General features: G+C 38.4%; 1 protein-coding gene across 3 annotated transcripts in view; it reads right to left on the reverse strand.

The window, feature by feature from the left end:
- PARP8 (poly(ADP-ribose) polymerase family member 8) overlaps positions 1 to 20,895 on the reverse strand; it is a 128,852-nt gene that overhangs the window by 38,918 nt on the left and 69,039 nt on the right. For 2 of the 3 annotated variants that reach the window (XM_086479038.1, XM_086479037.1), the window contains exons 6-12: positions 18,507 to 18,584; positions 13,899 to 13,993; positions 10,343 to 10,403; positions 9,183 to 9,273; positions 6,248 to 6,314; positions 3,219 to 3,344; positions 544 to 1,110 (exon numbers count right to left, since the gene is read on the reverse strand). In XM_086479038.1, coding sequence (XP_086335164.1) covers positions 544 to 1,110; positions 3,219 to 3,344; positions 6,248 to 6,314; positions 9,183 to 9,273; positions 10,343 to 10,403; positions 13,899 to 13,993; positions 18,507 to 18,584 — 1,085 coding nt within the window. The remainder of the gene's footprint in view (positions 1 to 543; positions 1,111 to 3,218; positions 3,345 to 6,247; positions 6,315 to 9,182; positions 9,274 to 10,342; positions 10,404 to 13,898; positions 13,994 to 18,506; positions 18,585 to 20,895) is intronic. The other variant, XM_086479036.1, reaches the window with a different exon arrangement.

Raw genomic sequence — 20,895 nt, forward strand, 5'->3', positions numbered from 1 at the left:
TGAAGGTTAAACCCTTCACAAAGCACAAATATGCAAGAGGTGAGCTGAATCATGACTGTATTCTTTCCACTATGATGATGATGATCACAGATGCAAAGACCATAAAGGGAGGTGACTTGGCACCTGAACAAGCCAATAGACGGTTGCTTCTCCCACAAAACAGTGAAATAAAAAAAGACCCATGTGACCAAGCCAATTCTGCAGCACAGAAGCGCACACTCTCCCTTCTTCCTGCAGCAAGAATGGAGGCAGGGAAAGAAGTGGGTGACTGAACTTTTCCCATGGCCAGCAGGTACACTGAGCTGTATTCAACAGGTCATGTAAAATCTGTGTCTTGACCTTAGCAAATTCTGGTTTTATAACTTAAATACATGTGCACACACAGTTGTTTAAATCATCCTTAAAAAGCTGACTCCATTGCTTTTGTCTTCCAATATATTCCCTAACATATGTCCTAAGTATTAATGCCTTTGCATAATAAGCATAACAGGACATTTGGAAAATAACAGGAGAAAAATGAGCAGAATAAAAAAATTATTACGCACAGCAGCTTGTGAAGGTGATGATGAAGATGGTGTTAAGATACCAATAAGCCCTGAGGTAAGAGAGAGCCTCCTGCTCTCTGCTATGGTGGACTCCTTGAAAGGCTCCATTTTGGATGATTTAGGGGCATTGGAGTAAGTCTTGCTGAGTAGCTTGTGATTCTTCAACCCATCCAATTCTTCCATTCTAAGATTACTGGAGTAGGACCTGCTTAAAAGTTTGTGGGGCTTCAAGGTGCTGTTGTGCTCACATCGAGGGTCCCCAGAACACGACCTACTTAACAGCTTATGGGGCTTTAAAGTGATGCACTCCTCCTGCTTGACAGCTGAAGAGCAAGAACGGTTCAATAGTTTGTGCGATTTAATAGCTATTGTCTGTTCAGCCCTAGGGTCACTTGACAATGAGCGGCCAAAGGTTCTGTGAGATTTTGTGGCACACATATCCTCTGACTTCACTGTGCTAGAGCAAGTCCTTCTCAGTAGCTTGTGAGTTTTGGAGATACCATCCTGTTCTGACTTCAGTTTTGATTTATTTTTACCACAGCCAGGTGGAGGATAACTTGGCGACCTTAAAAATAAAGAAGGAGAAGACAAAGTTGGAGAATAATGAAAATCTTGTGCAAATCAAGGTAAGACCAAACATATGTAAATATTTTTAAGTGTTACCTGTCTTTATGTATTTCACTAGTGATAAACACGATCCAACATTAAAAAAATGAGCAATTGTATGTAGAGTTAATTTTCCAATACCAAATAGAGATCCTACTCCCATTTAAACACAAGCTCATCAATCAAAAGATAACTACTTAAGTAGAAATTAGAGCTATAGGCTTACAACTCTTTGTACAAGTCGCTATGTGTCTAAAGAAACTATTTATTCAGAAAATTATCTTTGAAATGAAAACTATATATTTGACATGAGACTAGAACACATTTTCCTTATCAAAATCTCTTTCCTATGTAATCATCATGGCATGATCCCATTCAAGTTACAGTCTTCTGCACACAGCATAACAAATTCTATGTCCAGATCCAATGGAAGATATAATAAGCAGTGAAACTTGCAGGCAGTAAATAAAATTTAATTCAGCTGAAATGAACATTATTTTTAAAAACCTCATAATAATCTGGGTGCTTTGTGGAAGACATTTTGATGCTCTTTCTTCTTATTTTAGACAAATTCTAGCTCTGTAACACTAGAAATGAGAATGTGAGGGATATAAATTACGCGTGCAGAAAGTAAAGAACAAAAGGATTTTATGAAACAACATTCACAGGAACTGTCACATTTCTGTAAGGTTCACATTTGCCTGTCCTTGCAAAGCAAGAACATGTAACAGATATGCTGAATCATTTTTCTACGCTCTATAAGCAACCCCAATCTTCAGACTATTTTTGGGGCTTGGATTGAACAGAAAAGAAGTGAAACCCCATGCGGAGAGGCTGGCAGGCTTCCCCAACCTGTTAGCAAGTGGTGACAGGAGAAGCTGCACGTGGATGTTATTGACTCACTGTTGCAGTTGTCTCACTACCACCCTCCTGCAGATAGGAGGTAGGAAAGGTGTTCTAGGGAGAGAGAGGGTCCCTATGTTTAGGCTGAGCCATCTTTGGACAGGCACTGCAGCAGCAGCCAAATCAAGAGAAGAAAGATTGAGCTGGGTTTTTCTATGCCCTTCCTGAACAAAACCAAACCCCAAATTACAGCCTGTGTGGCATGGTAGGGAACGGTTAAGCTTTCTACTTAAAACACCACCTTCCTCTTCTACCTTTGAAAATACGAAAAATCTTTTGTCATCTTTGACACTCCTCTCTTCTTCAATGTGAGTGATTACTGTACTCCCTCCCTTTTTTATACACAGAATTCAGAATGGTAAAATTCATCAAAAAGAAGGAATGTTTAAAGAAGCATTTAATTCAAAATCACAGACGGGGTGATCTGTCAACCCTTCATAAGCAGGAAAATATGCTAGAGTAAATAGTCACATTCCTGAAAGAGGTAAAATCAGAGCCTGATTTTACATACACTTCTGAGTTCGAGTAACTGGCAGAAGTCATAATGAAATCAAATGAGCTATTCACAAACTACTTCTTATGTTTTGTTCTTTGAAATTCTGTGCCTGCATTTCAGAAATGGTGAACGTTAATGTACTAGAACAGTGGAGAGGGGTGGGTGCTCAGCAGCTCTAAAAATCGGACTTTCATTAATGACCATTCTAGTTTTAAAAAACTTAAAAATGCACACAGCGGTGGAAAGAACAGCTAGACAACCACAAATTTATATATATATATGTAAAATATATATTATATATGTTATATATTACTTGTACATATTAATCATATTTATGTTCTCACTATTCAAGTAACAGTCAAATGCTACCAAGCTATAAAGATACAAATACAAGTTAAATAATCTAAAAGCAATTATTTCCAATTCTAGATGAAACATGGCTGTTTCAGAGAGCAGGGCATTGAAATGCTCTCCCTTCAAGTAGTCTTAGAAGCTGCAGTAGTACCTAGTTCACTTTTGATGTCATGCAAGGCAAGGACAGGAAACCCATGAGGTAAGATATAAATAGAGCACTTCTCTATGGAGAAAAGTCAACATTTCACCTTGTGCAGTCTGCTATGTATTTTGAACAGGATATGGTGTTAACAGCTCATTTTCCTTGCTACTACCTGCGCAATGTAGAAAAGATGTGCAGAGGGGATTTCACCCTTTTGTCAGCCACCTTCTTATTGTGCGTACAATTAGACTTCTCTTTGCTGTTCTTCCACTGTTGTGTAACAAATGTCTGCATGATTCTGCAAATTAAGAAAGACAAAAAGATTTTATCCTACCCAAGACATACTTTAATGCCAAGGTCTCTCTGTTCACCACACAGGCGACATGATACAATGTCCTCACTCTACAGGCAGAGTTTTTTGTTGTGTATGTAGACTGATGATTGGGTGCGTCAGCTCCTCAAAAATGCTTTTTTTTTTCCCACATAAAACTAATATACTTGGAACTCTTATTGAGAATACAGTCTGCATAAACAACCACTGGAAGACTTATGCGGTACGCCTCTCATGGAGATCTAGAGAGAAACTGACTCAAAGGCACCCCATCCAACCATAGGCATCTGTCTCTCCAGTGACTACAGCATCCACACTGCTCAAGTAGAAGCACATTCTCCTAAGGCACAAACATGAAGGTAGGGATGTCGAATATTAGAGTACTCAAACAGGATTTACAGAGAAGAAGGCGCCAGACACTTCCCAGAGATGGACAGCAAAAGGCAGTGGTCTAATTTCCTTCTATGACCAGGCGACCTGCCTAGTTGATGAGGGGAAGGCTGTGGATCTCATCTACCTGGACTTTAGTAAAGCCTTTTACACTGTCTCCCAAAACATTCTTCTCAGAAAGCTGGTGGCTCATGGCTTGGATAGGTGTACACTAAGCTGGGTGAAAAAGTGGCTGGATGACTGAGCACAGAGAGTGGTGGTGAATGGAGTTCAATCCAGTTGGCGGCCGGTCACAAGCGGTGTCCCTCAGGGCTCAGTAGTGGGGCCAGTTCTGTTCAATATCTTTATCAATGATCTGGACAAGGGGAACAAGTGCTCCTTCAGTAAGTTTGCATGTGACACCAAGTTGGGTGGGAGTGTTGATCTGCTCAAGGGTAGGAAGATTCTACAGAGGGATGTGGACAGGCTGGATCGATGGGCTGAGGCCAATGCCATGAGGTTCAACAAGGCCAAGTGCCGGATCCTGCACTTGGGTCACAACAACCCCACGCAGCACTACAGGCTTGGGGAGGAGTGGCTGGAAAGCTGCCTGGTGGGAAAGGACCTGGGGGTGCTGGTTGACATGAGCCAGCTGAACATGAGCCAGCAGTGTGCCCAGGTGGCCAAGAAGGCCAACAGCATCCTGGCCTGTATCAGAAGTGATGTGGCCAGCAGGAGTAGGGAGGTGATCGTGCCCCTGTACTCGGCACTGGTGAGGCCGCACCTCGAATGCTGTGTGCAGCTTTGGGCCCCTCACTACAAGAAGGACACTGAGGTGCTGGAGCGTGTCCAGAGAAGGGCAACGAAGCTGGTGAAGGGTCTGGAGAACAGGTCTTGTGAGGAGCGGCTGAGGGAACCAAGGTTGTTTAGTCTGGAGAAGAGGAGGCTGAGGGGAGACCTTGTCGCTCTCTACAACTACCTGAAAGGAGGTTGTAGTGAGGTGGAGGTCCGTCTCTTCTCCCAAGTAACAAGTGACAGGACAAGAGGAGATGGCCCCAAGTTGCACCAGGGGAAGTTTAGATTGGATATTAGGAAAAATTTCTTTACTGAAAACATTGGAACAGGCTGCCCAGGGAAGTGGTGGAGTCACCATCCCTGGAGGTGTTCAAAAAACATGTAGATATGGCACCTGGTGACATGGTTTAGTGGGCATGGTGGTATTAGGTGAACGGTTGGACTACATGATCTCAGAGGTCTACTCCAACCTAATGATTCTATGATTCTAAGTTGTGGCAAGGAAAGCTAAAAAAAATAAAGGCTATAAAAAGAAGACATCCACAAGATGAGTGGTTAAGTACAATGGGTTGCCCACAAAAGCTGGATATTTCCCAGCTCAGCTGCCCGAGACACTGAATGAACTAATCTAACTTTGAAGTTAGTGTTACTTGGAGCAGGAGGTTGCACTAGGTGACCTTCAGTAGTTCCTTCCAAGCCAAATTACTCTGTGACACTAATCTAGCAGTGGGGATCTTCGAGTGATAAAGGCAAAGTGGAAGTTGGTGCGCACTTTATCAAAAATTTATTGACTCTTCAAAGATTAATATCTTGTTGCCACAACCATGAGGGGCCATGAGGTTCATGGGTATTCTGACTACTGCTCAACTGTGAATTATGCAGCTATAGCCTTGAAAATGTCTTATGGGAATGTTTAGTAATTACCCAGTGCACAAATCAGAGACAGTGGAAGTACTGAAACGTTTTAAAAGACTGTTCATGTCTGGGAAACATTTTTTTTTTTTCTTCAAAGTCACGTACTATAGAGATTTTAATAACATTGTTTCATCTGTAAATTATGAAAATGCTGCACTGAATTTCTTTAAACACCAAACAGCAAAAGATTTGTTTTTCTTAAGGGATTCTTAAGTGTTGTAAAGGCCAGGTATTAAAGCCCATATTCTTGTTGTTTTATTACCCATACACAAGCATATGTGAAAAGATGACTTAGCAATATTGTATTAAATGCAATTGTACCATGACCACAAGAAACTGCTAATTTTTTTGATTATTTTTCCCTCGTGTCCTCAAACGTGGATGGCCGAATTACGATGGTACCTAGAGGTCATCATGAAAGCAAAGTCCCCTTAGGGTGTGCACGATGCTTAAAAAGATTCCTGCTTTAGAGGCTTTACCATCTAACCGGAAACATTAAATTGAACACTTCTACCTACAGTCTTTCAAACTTTTGTAGCTTACTTCCTAAATGGCAGCAAAGTGACAGAAAACCCTGGCAGGCAGCACAAATCAGGTTCTCTTGACAACCGTCAAAACTGAACTTAAAAAGGCAAAGCTTGTTATTTTTTATTTAAAGAAAAACAAGTTCAAAACACTTTGATCTAACCAACCTGACAACCTGTGAATTTTATCCTGCTTGACATGGTCTGGGAACTAAAAAGAGTGTAATATTTGCCTAAAACCAGATGTTTATTCTTTTCTAGACTTACTTTTTCAGCTGATGTCCCAGCCCAAATCTTTCCTTAGTAGAGATCTGAAATACATCCACAGTTGGCACTATGGAAAAAAGAGATACATGAACTTACAGCAATAATCAAGAACTCATGACCATATAAGTCACATTTAAGGACCCTGTTCTATCTGGACCTTTACTATAGACAATGCCATTGAAGCAATGGTGAAAGTGGACATGTCATCTAAACCTACTATGAAATGAATAGTCCTTTTTGGAATATCTGCCAATATAATTTGTAATTTTACAAATTAGTATTTTAGAAATTGAATTCTCCCATATGTATCTCTTCCCACTGATTTTAATTACAAAAATGTGTCTTTGTTTTTTATATTATACAAATACTAAAGAACGGCATCAGATTAAATGTATCTGGACTGGTAATTCATCTCAGCTAATCTCTTACTTTTTTTTTCCAAGTAAGTAGTCTGTACACACCACAGTTCCTGTGACTATGAAGAAAACCCAGAGTAGAATAAACTGAATTAACTATTCTGGGTTTTCTTTCTGAGTGCATTGTAATACAAGATCCATAACTGTTATCTAAGTGTGTGATATACAAATTCCAGTGGCCAAGGATTACCCTGAATTTTCCTCAAGACTCATCTTAACATTGGTATATCCCTACTAATCTGTCAGTAAATTGAAAATATACAGGGTGAAGGCTGGAAATTAGTTCCTGCTATTACTAAAATCCTTTAATAACATTTACTAGATAGAAGTGGCAGATGGAATCCAGCACTTGTTGAGAGACCCTCAGGCTCTCAAGGCAGGACAACAGCCAACACATATTACAAGCATGAATAGACTTTATACTTTGTATTACATAAGGTGGTAATGACTACAGTAGAATAAAAAAGGAATGAAAACAAAAAATCTGGGTTTGGTTCAGATTTTATTAGAAAAAGTAAATCAGTACTTTAAAGCCAGATTTTATTCAGAATATTGCAGTCTATTGTTTAATTTTGCTTTAATAAATTAAATTTAAAAACACAATACACTTAACCTGACCATCCAATTTCACTTAGTTCAAAGCCCTGTAGATACCCTTTCTCTAATGTTATTATTCAAATATAATCTCATCTTTTAAAGAAAACCTGATTATTTTTTCAAAAGGGATGGTTTGATTAGGGGTAGCAATGTCTTTAGATTGTTGAATTTAGGACATACGGTAGGGGAGGAATATTTTCAATGAGAATCATCATACCCAGACCAGCAATCTTGAAAACTGACATCTAGACTACAAATGTCTGAGATCTACAGCCAGAGGGAACAGCTTGGTACCTCCAAAGGCTGGTTCATCCTCATCTAAGACAGGTGTCTAAGGCATGTGGGAGAAACTGTCCACAAGCACAATAATGAGACAAGCTATTAACTAAAAGAATGACAGCCTAAAATCAGGATATTACACAGCTATAGGGTAAAGTTCCTCATTGTGCTTTGGAGTATAATGCATTTCTGCTTCTTTTATTTTTATCAGTCAACAGAGAGGAGAAAAAGACGTAACATGAAGTTATGGCCCAGTAGTCTCAAAAACCCCTATATTTAAGGCGGAAGAAGAATTCACATATAAAGCGTCTCATTAACACAAAAGATGGTGGATCTTATTGTCCTTTTCTGGTAACTAAAGAGACACAGCTGCAATAGCAGCTGAGCTCATAAAACCAGTATCAGCAAAGCACTTTCCTCTGGCCCTGATCTTGCCTTTCTTGGTACTCAGGCACTCCCACAATCAGTTAGCTGCAGGACTGCGAACGAAGCTTCCTGTTTTAACCTTGTCAACAGCGCAGAATATACCTTGTTGTTCTTTCCCATTTCAGTAGATCATCTCTTACTGTATGCTGCTCTTCACGCTTCACCTTATTTGCTGTGCTTTTTTATTTTTTAAATTACAATTTGACAGCAACATTCTGAATACTAACACTGCTAACTGCTATGGCAAATACGTATTTTAAGATCTGCATATTTACAAAAAAGATTGAAGTAATAAAATACAGACAAAAAGACCAAAGTCAAGCAAAGGAAAAAAAAAAGATTGATGTAATGAAATGCTTATTTGAATGAACAGAATATAGCCTATACTTAGCATTGGCAGGCAACATATCCTATAAAAATAGCTCATTGGGATAGATTTTGCTAAACATATTACGACTAGAAATATCTACTCATTTTCCAGAGGCAGAATTCTCCCACAGATACAAGCCTGAACTGACAGCTTATACTGTTAAGTCTCCAAAGCCAGGCAACTTAAGATCCAGACTGTAACTCAGTTCTGACTTCCCACTGTAAAAGTATATCTGAAGTTGACTCTTGCAAATGAATGTTTCCAAATCTTTGAAATCAGTTGATTCTTCAGGAGTTGGACCACTTTTACTCTCATGAGGAAGCTTTACTCACTCAACTCATTCAAATCTAAAGATTCCCAGGGTTCACACAGTAATACAGAACTCAGAAGCTGAAAGAATAAGTATCATGGGCTGATTCTTCAAAGGTGTATGAAAAAGGGCATATTAATGGCTGCACTGGTCTGTGCTTGTATACCTTATCAGTGATATCTCACCTGTGCAGATGATGCCTGATTCCCAAAATCAGGAAATCATACATTAGAAACTGTAGATCTTTATTCCCTAACCCTGGGTCTTAGGCGAAGCAGTTGCACTTCAATGTACATCAGGAAAACAAGTTCTAAAAATCAACCTATGAAAGTTTAAATTAGATGTCCATGTCATTATGGAGGGCCTAGGCACGCAAATATATGTAAGTATAATTTCAAACCAGTAGGACTGATCTCGGTAGTAGATTTAAGCACACGCAGGGTCAAAGATTTGGTAATGAATGAGTATCAATTACCTACTACATGGCTCAGACCAAGACACCATACAAGGCACATGAAGAATACACAGTTGACTAACCTGGACCATTTAAGTACTGTGTAAGTGAACAGTGCAATCGCACTATTATAGGCTCTGTGCGAATTACATCCCAAGCCACAGCAATCTCTTCCTAGTTCAAGATAAAAAGAAAACAAGAGACACCATTAGCCGTCATGAGGAACTGCTGCATTTTGTCAGTGTACCTTAGAGTTGTTATAAACACCATCCATCCAATTACCCAGTTGTGGAATATCTACTCCAACTTCAAACTTGAGACTTAGGACAAACTATTACCTGCTGATGCCCATAAGAGCAGTGTTAGACTGCTTTCAGTTCTTGAGCATGCTCATTTAAACTGAGCACAGGTTTATACACCACACTACATCTACAGTGCAGGCAGACACATTCCCATCTACCAAGAGATATTGCTTCAAAGCTGAGAAGCAAAGGAGCAAATAAAGATGGAAAGGAAACTCATCTCACAACACAAGGCTAAAGAAACTTTTGCTTCTGAAGACTGACTAAACTAGTTCAAGGTACGATCAGATTTTCCTACATTTTAGAAAAGTCCAAGAACACCTATCTTATGCGTTGCGCTGACCTGAGAATATGCCATATCTGTGCAGAAGCAAATGATGCCCCTAAAAGCCCTAATTTTCATTCTCTACAAAGAGGACAGGAAATTACTGCACAGATGAGGCGAGGAAGTGTGGAGTTAATTACAGCATAACTGTTACAGTAGCTGTGCTGCCAGTCGACAGCACCACTGTCCTATGTCTCCTTTGCCACTCAAGCCTCTTCCTAATTAGCTGCCGATGTTGAAAAGCACACAGGAGAGCTCCAGCCAAGGTCTTCTTCCCTCCAGGTTTCTATGAAATGTTTTCACCTAACTAGTGTCTAGGTTAGCAAAAAAATAAATGTATTTAATTTGTATCAGTTAAAACATTTACCATTCACAAAGCAAGGTTTAAAGGAAATACACAGGCAGTAAATAAAAGTGTACAAAGAATTTTAACAATGCGATCATAACAGGAAAAGCAAACCTTTCCACTGAGTAGCAATCAATAATATGTCAGTCACTTGTGAAGATCAAGTCTCTGAAAAATGAAAGTCTCAGTGGTTGTCTAGAAAGTCTGATATGCAGTAGAATTAAATGGGTATTAACGTTCATTATGTAGTTCTGTGATTAGATTACTTACATCAAGAAAACTAACATCAATATGCAGATCAATATCTACATCATCAATGGCTCCATATTCCCTGAAAGGAAAGAATTACATTACATTAGAGCTCTTTAAGATACTCCTCAGCCCAGGAGTAGTTATAACAGGGAAGATTTTATAAAGGATAATCTTGTCTGTAAAATCAGAATCGTTATAAAATACACATTTACATAGATTGGATCAATATTCCCAGTGGGTGACCGTCTGCTACACCGAAGCTTTCTTTCAGTGGATCTTGCTTAAGCAGGCTAAATCTTTTTTTCTACTAATTGCCTCAAATTCTCTCTCCATTGCTGCTATGTATTTCTGTCTCATGTATTGCACAAATAAATTGAGAAAACAATAATGGTCACATGCTGCTCCTATTTATGACAAAAGAAAACCCTAGTTAATTTTCAAAAGTATTTCAGGTTAACAGCCAGTAACCTAATGAGAGGCTTGAGATAAATCACTGAAGACAAATACAACATAGCCTAGAGGGTGGCATATTATACCTATAGGATTGCTTCATACATTCAAGCATTTGTTTGTCAAAACATAAAGATTGCTCTGTAATGTGCTCAAGGCAATACTCACCTTATTTTACCCGTTATGTGTAGTATTGCTGGAATCCCCAAGGTTCAGATTTAACTTACGGTCAGAGGTACTTCATTGCCATCTGACACCCTACATCTAAAGTGCAACTTTTCTGCCTCTTATTTTCTGACTCATTCTGATTGCCCTCCCTCAATGTCCTTGAAGACTTCTGAAAAATAGGGCGAGAAAATACTCATTCATGCACTTAAGTAAAAAATTGCTTTCCTTTTCATGTAAATTATTTAAGAGGACAATACTGTAAAAGTGCAATCTCTCTTGATTTTTCACAGATTAACTTCTAGTCACTATTTTTTTTTCTTTACACTGACTTACATGCTTGTTCTCACAGTGACTTCCATGCTTTCCCATTAAACTAGATTAAGACAGAGTATAGAAACAGTTGTGTATAAATAGGTTGATAAAGTAATTTTGAAATACAAAAAAATTTCTGTGAATATAACTATCTCCTACCAAAGCGGTCTCTCAGCCTGTGGCAGGACCTAGATTGCACTGGAAATGCGTTGACCTCTCCTGAAGTCTGTGGAGGGAACCCCTTCCACCAAACCTCAGTATCCCAATGGTTCTCTCTGGTAAGGGCAAACCCAAAGCCTCTCTCGAGATCAGACACATCCACGTGGCACACACAGGGCAGGTAAATGGCTGGCCAGGGCTGTGTTACCTGGAGGCTTCCCAGCCAGCCTGAGAGCTGCTCCACGGTCTGCTCACCCAGAGCTGTACAGGCTCTCTCTGACCTCCTATAGCTCACTGAAGACCTGACTTTGAAACAGTGAAACTCTCCACCTACTGAATGGCTTAGTCACTGTCCTAACACAACAGTGGCCTTAGATTTTTTTGTTAATTTTCCAGACGATCCAAAGAACAGATTGTTATGAACTCTTAAGTAATATTTATGAATGTAGCCTGGTGTTACTCACACGACTGAGATTCAAAAGGCTGTGAACAGGCACAATTTTATAAATTAAACAGAAACACAGTTGAACTAACAAAACACATAAATATTAGTGGAAGAAAGGATAAGATAAAAGTAAGTTATAACTGTGAAATTTCCGTACTCATTGAAATCCCTTTGCCCCCATGTCATTACCATCCTAGAAAATGGATTTTAGACACATGATGCTGACTCTAGTTTTACTTCCCCATGCTGAAATGCAGGAATAAATCATGTCTTCTTCCAGCACCTGCATCTTATGATCTGCTGCCTACAACAGCTCCATGAACACATCTTGATTTTGCAGCTCCCAGAGGTCTTCTGTCCATCAATGCATAAGCAACATAAATAGATACTGAAAAGTTTGGATCAGTTGGTCCAGAGGGCTTTCTCATGGCTTTGGTAACCAGATTTCAAAGGGCAGTGGTGAAAAGCATGCAGGTATAGGAAATTCACTTTTATATACACAGTTGACTGCGACAGCAAGACACCACTAAAAGGGGCCACTGTCTAGGAAATATGCATCCTAGTGGAGTCACTGTCAGACAGACTTCCCTCTCCACAGAGAAGTGGAGCTGCAGGAGAGGGATGAAACTGAATGCTTAATGCTGTGTTTCTCCTTTCCAAGAATTTGTAAGTATTTTCAACCGCAACAGAGTGGAAGAAGCATTAGTCTTGCACATGCCGAAAGCAGCCACAGATGCCAATTTCTACTACAGTGAGCTCAACGAGATCACAATGCTTCCAATTAAACAGTTGATTAAATAAATTAGATGCATTAAAGTTCTTAAAAGGTTAAATATAATGTTTCAATTTTAGGAGCTTGAGCGAGCCTGTCATCTGGTATTTCCAATTTCATATCAACCAAACTGACAATAGTTTGGCAACTAAACATTTATCTCATTCTTTCCTAAACCCATATACAACTATTCGGTTTTCAATTCCCCAGGTCCTTGAAATGTAATGAAATTTCCACTTAATTTGAAAAGGTGTAGTAGACCATAGTTGTACATGCTCTGCTTTCTTAACAAAAACAACAGACGTTATTGTTTAGAGATTAATGAGAATTGTTACCTGCAATATATGTACATCTAAGGTTATTATCGTCTCTGTATTTTATTACTTGGTTTGTATAACAACTTTGATATTTTCTTTGTAATACATCTGACAGGTCTGTTACACCTTGCCTCCCTGTTATTTTTATGAAATTATTAAGATTACATAGATGGAAAATGAAGTTACAAAAGACCTGAAGTGTATTAAAAATATCACACAGCTATGGCCTATGGCAGAATCATGCATGCTCATATATGCCCAACAGACTTTTTGTGTAATTACTCTTTGCAATCCACCTCTGACTGAGGTTCCATCACACCCCTGTGTAGGATACTTCAGATTCCCACAATTAGAAAACTTTCCTAAAATCTAATAAAATTCTTGTTTATTGCTAACACAGCAGGTTCTTATTGTGTCTCTCATGGTGACAACAGAGAACACTTGATCACTCCTCTCATCTCCAAACAGCTTTTCTGAAGAAGAAGAAATGTTATGTCTTCTCCCTTTTTTTGCAGACTAGACAAATCCAATTCCTTCAATCTTTCCCTAGGGAAAACATTTACTAAACCTATCATTCCTCTTGTTCACCTCCAGGGCAAAAGACAGAATATGACAGAAAAGGAGTTTAGCAAAGGTTAGGCAAGCTGAACAGTAATTTTTAACAAAATACAACAGCCTGATCAAATACTGACAGAACTGCAAAAGACAATGAAATTTTAGAATAGGCATCCAGGGCTTGTTCTCAGCACCACCAGCTGTTTCAACACTCAACTACAAAAAAAGAAAAAAGAAAACCAGCATTACTGCTAGCCAAGAGTGCTCCTTCTTTTTGACACACAATATAGAGAAATCACTAGAAAAGACTTGTGCTTTGGCAGTCAGGGAAGGTCCACAAGGAACTCAACCCCAAAACGTTCAAGGTTCCACAATACATAAAGATCAATAACATACCTGAGAGATACTGCATTAGGTCCATAGATCTCTCTCACTGCTGTCAAATCAGCCTCCAGCTGTGGGTGCTTGTGAAGTTCTCCATCATAGCTAACCTACCAGGAAAAAAGGTATCCTAGGAGTTTTTATTTATTTCATTACTGGCACCTGATCTAGGCTCTTTAAGGTTCCCCCTGCAAAATATGCTGCATAAAGATTCCTTAGCATCATGCTCAGAAAGGACACTGTGTTGACAAGCTGAAGCATTGAGGTGGTCTAGCTCTGCTAAGCAACGAGATTTGCAAAGCAGGCACCTCTGCATTGAAATTTTTTTAAGGTCTCACTCCTGTCTGTGGGAAGAGAAGCTACAAAGGACTTATCCCTGTCTTGTCCTAGCACACTTGTGCATTTTAAAACTGTTTAGTAGGAGAAGAACCAGATTTCCCCAGTCATATCATCCCAGTCCAGCTACCAAAGGACAAAGGTTTGCTCCCTCTTGCTTGTTGTCACATTCTCAAATATATTAGACATAGAACGCCTTGGGCTCAGCAAGAGAAGCACAAAACTATTCTATATACTAAGTGTCTCAGCATCTAAATTACATTTTCAGCCTACCCATTGTCTATATTCTATTTTTCAGCCCAATGATATCAGATGAAAAAAATAATAGGAAAGAACAGTTTTCCATTTTAAGTATTTTACCAGAGAAGGTGTAAAGAAACATGTATTTAGACATCACCTCCATTTTTTTCAAAAGCTACATGAAAAATCTAAAAAGTTATGTTAGTACTTACACTATAAGCAAAACTTGTGGCTGGTTCGGTTGGACTGTATGAAGTCAAAACAATTAATATTCTCCTATCTTCTACAAGGACCAAAATACCTCTTAAGGCTTGTAACAATCTATTCACAGTCTACTACAACTTTCTCCTTAACCAATATGCTCCTGATTGTGTGAACCTAACTCTATCTCTTCACAACAATTAGAATGACAGTAATCAGACAAAAGTCGATGAACTCCCTAGATTTGGACAGAAATGAGAGCAGGATTTGGCTTTGACAAATTCAGAGAGAAAAGCATAAGATTGTAATTTACCCCTTTAGACACATATATATCTCTTTATACAGGAATTCCTGCAGAGAATTCTTGCTATTGCAGAACTATATCTAATTGCAGTACTGTTTCCTCCATTTCTGTAGGAGATCAGTGCTGTGCCACTTTCAGCTCTGATATCTAGAGATGTACTTTTCAACCTAATTAAATAAATTTCAATAGAATTAAAATAATAATCAGCTTTTCACATGTGAAAATTAGCAAAGAATAATTTGATTAGACTGAGAATTCTTCAACTATAAGGTACAGAATTCATCAGTATAGCATAGGCATGTGTTTATCAGAGATATCTATATTCATGACCAGAAGCGTATAAGCCAAGTATCCCTCCCTTGTTTGGGCAGGCATGTCAGAACAATTTTCCAAGTAGAAAAGGCATGGGAAGAAAACCTTTATTATAGTGGGTTTTTTCACTCTAGGTAGGAGCAAACCAATCCTTTTTACATGCTCATTACTCAAAGATGACTTTTTTAAAGATGCATAAATAATTGCTGTTCTGCTTCCAAAGAGAGCACAGCAATCATTTCACAAGTCATAGCTGTGGTGCACTCACCACCTTTCTTGGACCTAAACCACATTTTTTTTAATCAGTTTTATGTACGAATAATAGTAAAATCCAAAAGGAATGATAAGCAGAAGACTGAACTGCTCAACATAATGCTTTCTCCAATCTATTTTCTGATATTAAGAGGTTATGAACTCAAAAAGGAAACAAAGCAGTGTTCTGGCAAATTTTAAGAACACAGTATGGTATTTTCCATGCCTGAATTAGTGCCACAGACATGCTGATGTACGCAGAAGAGACTGCCAGAGTCTTGTATATCATCTGCATGTGCAAGTATGTCCTGTAACTGAAGCACAAGAGAGAGGGAGAGATAGTGCCAAATGCAGTAGTACTATGGTTTCAATCTCCTGTTCTCATTTGCAAAGGCAGAAGATAGAGATTCAAAGCAAGAATCAACAAAGAGTTGCAGAGAAAGTAAATACAAAAGCTAAAAAATCTGATAATTTTGCTGTCTGTGCTTAGGAAGTCTCAGTTTTTAATCTGAGACCTGATTCAGATTATTTTGTCCCATATAATGCAAAAGGTTGCATTTTTAAAGGAGATTAAGCGATTTACAAACTTAAATCCCATTGAAAATCAATAGGACTTAGGCTATTGAATCACTTAGCTACTTTAAAGTATTTATCCATTAAATCCTTAGGGAGGATTATAAGCAGGTGCCTAGGAAGTGGCTATAAACATTTAACTTATGACCAAAAGGTTGTATCTTGTTTTCACTGACCATCAAATGCCATTTCCCATCTTCCATGGTCCTTGTTTCATCATCAGCTGCTCTCTTCTCTTTCCAGCTGTAACCACTTAGAGATGCTAAGAATTATCCCTGACCTTCACCTTTCCCAACTGTACTGCAAATGATTACATTGGCATCTGTTCCCACTAAACTCAGTATTTTTGTCCCCTTTCGCTGTGGGCACAGCACATGCTTGTCTCAAATGAAGGAGCTTGCCTTGCTTGTTCCCCTCATATACAGTCAACCATTTTGTCTTCCCAACACACCTGGTGCTCACTTAATAACTCTTACAATCACTTTATTCAAAAAAGGATTATTCTTTTTATCTCTTGAGGGACTTTACTCACTACTGATTTCCTATTTATTTTCTGAGTGCTCAGTATTTCCTTTAATTCTACAGGCCTTATTTAGAATTTTGTCTTTTTGACCATGAAATTCTAAATTCAAAATTTCCTTTTTTTTCCTCTCTTGTTAAATACACTTTCTATAACATCTTGTTTGTTTGTTCTCCTTATCTTGCCTTCTGAATATTCTATACTCAAGAGATTCACAAGCATCTGATATTGGGGTTTTTTTGCTGATCTAATTGTATTTTTTTTTCCAGTTATAATTCCTTCAATCAAATGTATTACCTTAAAAAACTGACAATGCAACATAATGTGGCTTCCACTTCAAATATAAGGCAACGAAATTCTAACCAGTATTGCCTATTACACAGCTCTTTTACATCCTGCAAAATGATGTACTGCTTTCTGTGTTCATATCTCATAGGCAGCATTAATAATATTTATACATTCAGTTGGGCACTGGCAGGCATCCTTTACCAAACATATTAGTGCTGGTTCAAGAAATAAGCAATCCCAGCTGTTTGCTGCCTTTTCCTTCACCTTGAAGTTACTGCCATTTCTGCAGAGTTGAAAAATGGAGCCAGTACACAGAACTCATCACTACAAGGCAAAACCAGAGGATTCCTTCTCGCATGCAGATTAAATAAGACATCGCTTTTCTTACTGAAGTATGTGTACATGGTCCTCCCCAGCGCTCCGTGGGGCAGCAAGAGTTGCCAGCTAAAGGGAGGCAATTCCTGCAGTCATTTCTAAAGTGAACATGAGTCAACACCCCATGTCAGTTATTTCTGACACTTGAAAATATATTTTTTCAGTTCCTGTTTCAATACCACTTTTAATAGCTTTTTAGGGGCGTGGGTTATTTTTTTTTTTTAGAGTAAAGCACTTCAACACGTATTGTGGGCTAAAACCCCACCAGGCTGTTGGGTCTGCAAGATAAGAGACTCAGCAATGTCCTGCTCATCAGCATCCCATGCTCTCTACACCGACCCAACCGGCTGGCACTGCTGGCAAACTCCTGCGGCCTTGGCTCTGCACCCAGGACATGGATGGCTTCAGCCTCAAGGCCCAGGCAGTGACAACTTTCATAAACAGCAACTGTCATTTGTTTAAATGTTCATAAAAATAAACAGTTCTAATAACATAAGTGAGGAATGATTCCTTTGGGGGAACAGTTAGACTAAAAAGATAAGAAAAATCTGAATAAAGAGACTAGCAGCCTGAAGCACTCTATTGACACTGCAAAAGGGAAAGAGATGAAGAAATCTTATTTCCCAATACAGAAAAGAATGTAACAATAACTAACTCTGCTGAGAGAGCAAGAAGGAAAGACACAGAGCAGTACATTCATGTAAAAACATGCAGCATTTTTCAAGGTGAATTTAACTGTTGAGCTCAGAAAAAGAATGGACTATTGCCTAGATCAAAATTGTTTCATAATAATCATTTTCAGCACTGAATTGAAGTGCTGTTGACTTTACAAAATGGCAATCCTCCAGAAGGAAACAGATTTGGATCCAGCCTGACTTCCCATTTGTATCAATAATGGGACAGGCTTTAAAGAGAGAATATCTATTTCCTGGAAGTAAGCAACCGGCTTCTATTTTCAAACATTCTGAGGAGTACTTGCTTTTCTTATTCTTACAGCTTTGCAAATGTAAAAAACTAATCTTATTTTGAATTTGATATAAATATACAGTGTAATATATTCTATATTTCTGCTATAAAATATTGTGTATATATACACATGGCATTCTGTTTGATGTTGGATTAAGATAAGAAATTAATTATTATCATAAATTTAAAATGGAATGAACGACAGAAGCTTTCAAATATTAATCTCTTGAACTTGTGCAGAAATTTCCTTCATTACCTGTCCTCCATAATAAAATTCCTCAGAATCATTATCTCCTTCAGAGTCTTCTTCAACTGTGCTGCTGTGCCGTGATTCCTTAATGGAACAGGAAAGTTAACAGTAATACAAGCAATGTACTTATCTCACATTTATAATTCTAATTGTAACTACAGGAATTAAGCTTTTACAAATAAGCTCATGGCACCCTTTATTAAGAGATCTTTTAGTATAATTTTTCCAGAAAAGTACTAATGGCCTGTTTTAAGAACAGCGAAATATCAGACAAAACAAGCACCTACTAACTAGGTACGTAAAACCACCCTGATTATATGTTGGAGACATAATACTTTGCCTGGCTACAGAGACAGCATGGTATTTTAAGGAACTGGGGACCTCAGTAGACTATGCAGGATACTTCACTATCTGCTTTGGCTAAACAAAGCATAATTTACCCACCAAGACAGGTTCTGGACTTAATTAATTTGGTGTTTCAGTGACCTAATTTATTTTACTTTATTCTGGTAAATCAGTTGTAAAAGTTTAAGGAAATAATTCAAGTCCAAGCATGGGATCTCTTAAGTTCCCTTCTGTGAGAAACTTGACACATTGCTGCTTAATTGTTAAACAGAAGTTCCAGCCTGTTGCTGAAGAAGTTCGAACTTAGTTTTCTGACTAGCTCTGTTCTGAGACCTTGAAAATTAAGGATTAGAAAGTAATATGCTTATCCAAGTAAAACCTGCTCGAAATAGGCTGCTCTGTGACTAATTGCACTCAGGTAAATAGAACTGATCCTAGTACAGACTGCAACTCAGCATGAGCTGAAGTGTTATATTCTGCTTCCCCTCAACGGAACTTTAACTTATGTAATTCCTTGAAGACATTAATTGTTATTTCTAGGCCCTATGCTGACAAGGATCCCTAAATAACACCTTTTAAAATCATAATTCCTCACTTCCACCTGAACACCATGTAATTACTGCTTATTTTGTGTTTATGTCCTGCACAGAACTGCCATAATGGAATAGAAATGTATGAATTGAAGAATAGAAGTTACCCCTAAATCCCATATATTGGTAAATGACAAATATACCCTTATCACCAATTTCTATGGTCAGACATTCTAATCCCATTTCCCTACCTTTGCTTCTAAATTTCTGATCTATTCACTGTACGAATACATAGATCAAAAATTGTATTTCAGCCAACTGAACAGCAATTTTCTACAACAAGGTATAAAAATAATTTGTGCTTCTACTTCACTGAAAAGAAACAAAGTGACTTCAGTCTTCTTTGTTTACAATAACCTTAGTTCAAGGGGAACTCTGTGTTAAAGCAGAACTCAACTGAATAAAAATTAAACACAAACCAAAGTGAAATCAAACCCTTGCATTAGAATAGTGGCAAACCCATCCTATCCTAATCAAACCTCTGTCTAGCCAACAGAAATCGACAGTTAGAAATGTTTTCAAAAGTTTTTTTTTCAGTATTTTCATATCTAAGTACCTCATTCTACTAAAAACAAAAGCTCAAACTCTGTCCCATAGAAGCTAACTATATCTCAAGCTTTTAATCAAATGGGTAAATTCTTTCTGCACTTGAATTTTTCTAATGTTTACCGAGCACTGAATACAATGACGAGGAAGTAGAAGCAAAGTATTTCCAATGCAGCTTTTTATGTCAAATTAGATTTCACCTACTAAAAAAACCCAACCATATGCATTAGCGTATCTGGGCATGTTTATCTCCCCTTCACAAGATCAAGTACCAATGGGAGCCCAAAAAGCAGCTGCCCAGAAACTCAGTAACCACCCTTATCAAAGGGAGTGTTTAAGTCAAGCACCTGACTTCTTCCTACAGTGCTCAATTTCTTGCTTGGCGTAGGAGCCTATGTGGCACTTTCCTTCAGCCCATAACACTGTCAAACTCTGCAGACTACACATTAATGTCATTTTTTTTGTGAGTTAATGTCTCAATGTTAGTTGAGTTAATGTCTCAGATGACTGGTCTGACACCCACGCCAGAGGTACAGCACAAATACAACCATGACTGGAAGGCCTTAATACTCCAGAGACCACTCATGATGAATACAGTCATGCAAAGGTCTGGAACCTTTAGCGGGGCTGCTGTAGGCCACATGAAGCAGCAGTGAGCTAATAAATGGGATAAGGTCCTGTGTGCAAGAGCAGGTTAAAAGGTAACAGCATCAACGATCTACTTCTCCAGGAGAGCTATTTTTTTAGGGCAGATAGGGTCTATACCACTGTTGAACAAAAAATGAAATAAATGTCAAAAACGTACTTCCTAGGATGGGAGCATCCCTATCTCAACTAAGTGATTCACTGGTTAATCCATGTATGAAACCCAGAGAACTACACTCATCTTCTAAAACATGTAAACGTGTACAGTT

Source organism: Leptosomus discolor, chromosome Z (assembly GCF_034619465.1).
Source record: "Leptosomus discolor isolate bLepDis1 chromosome Z, bLepDis1.hap2, whole genome shotgun sequence".
NCBI classification, from domain to species: domain Eukaryota; kingdom Metazoa; phylum Chordata; class Aves; order Leptosomiformes; family Leptosomidae; genus Leptosomus; species Leptosomus discolor.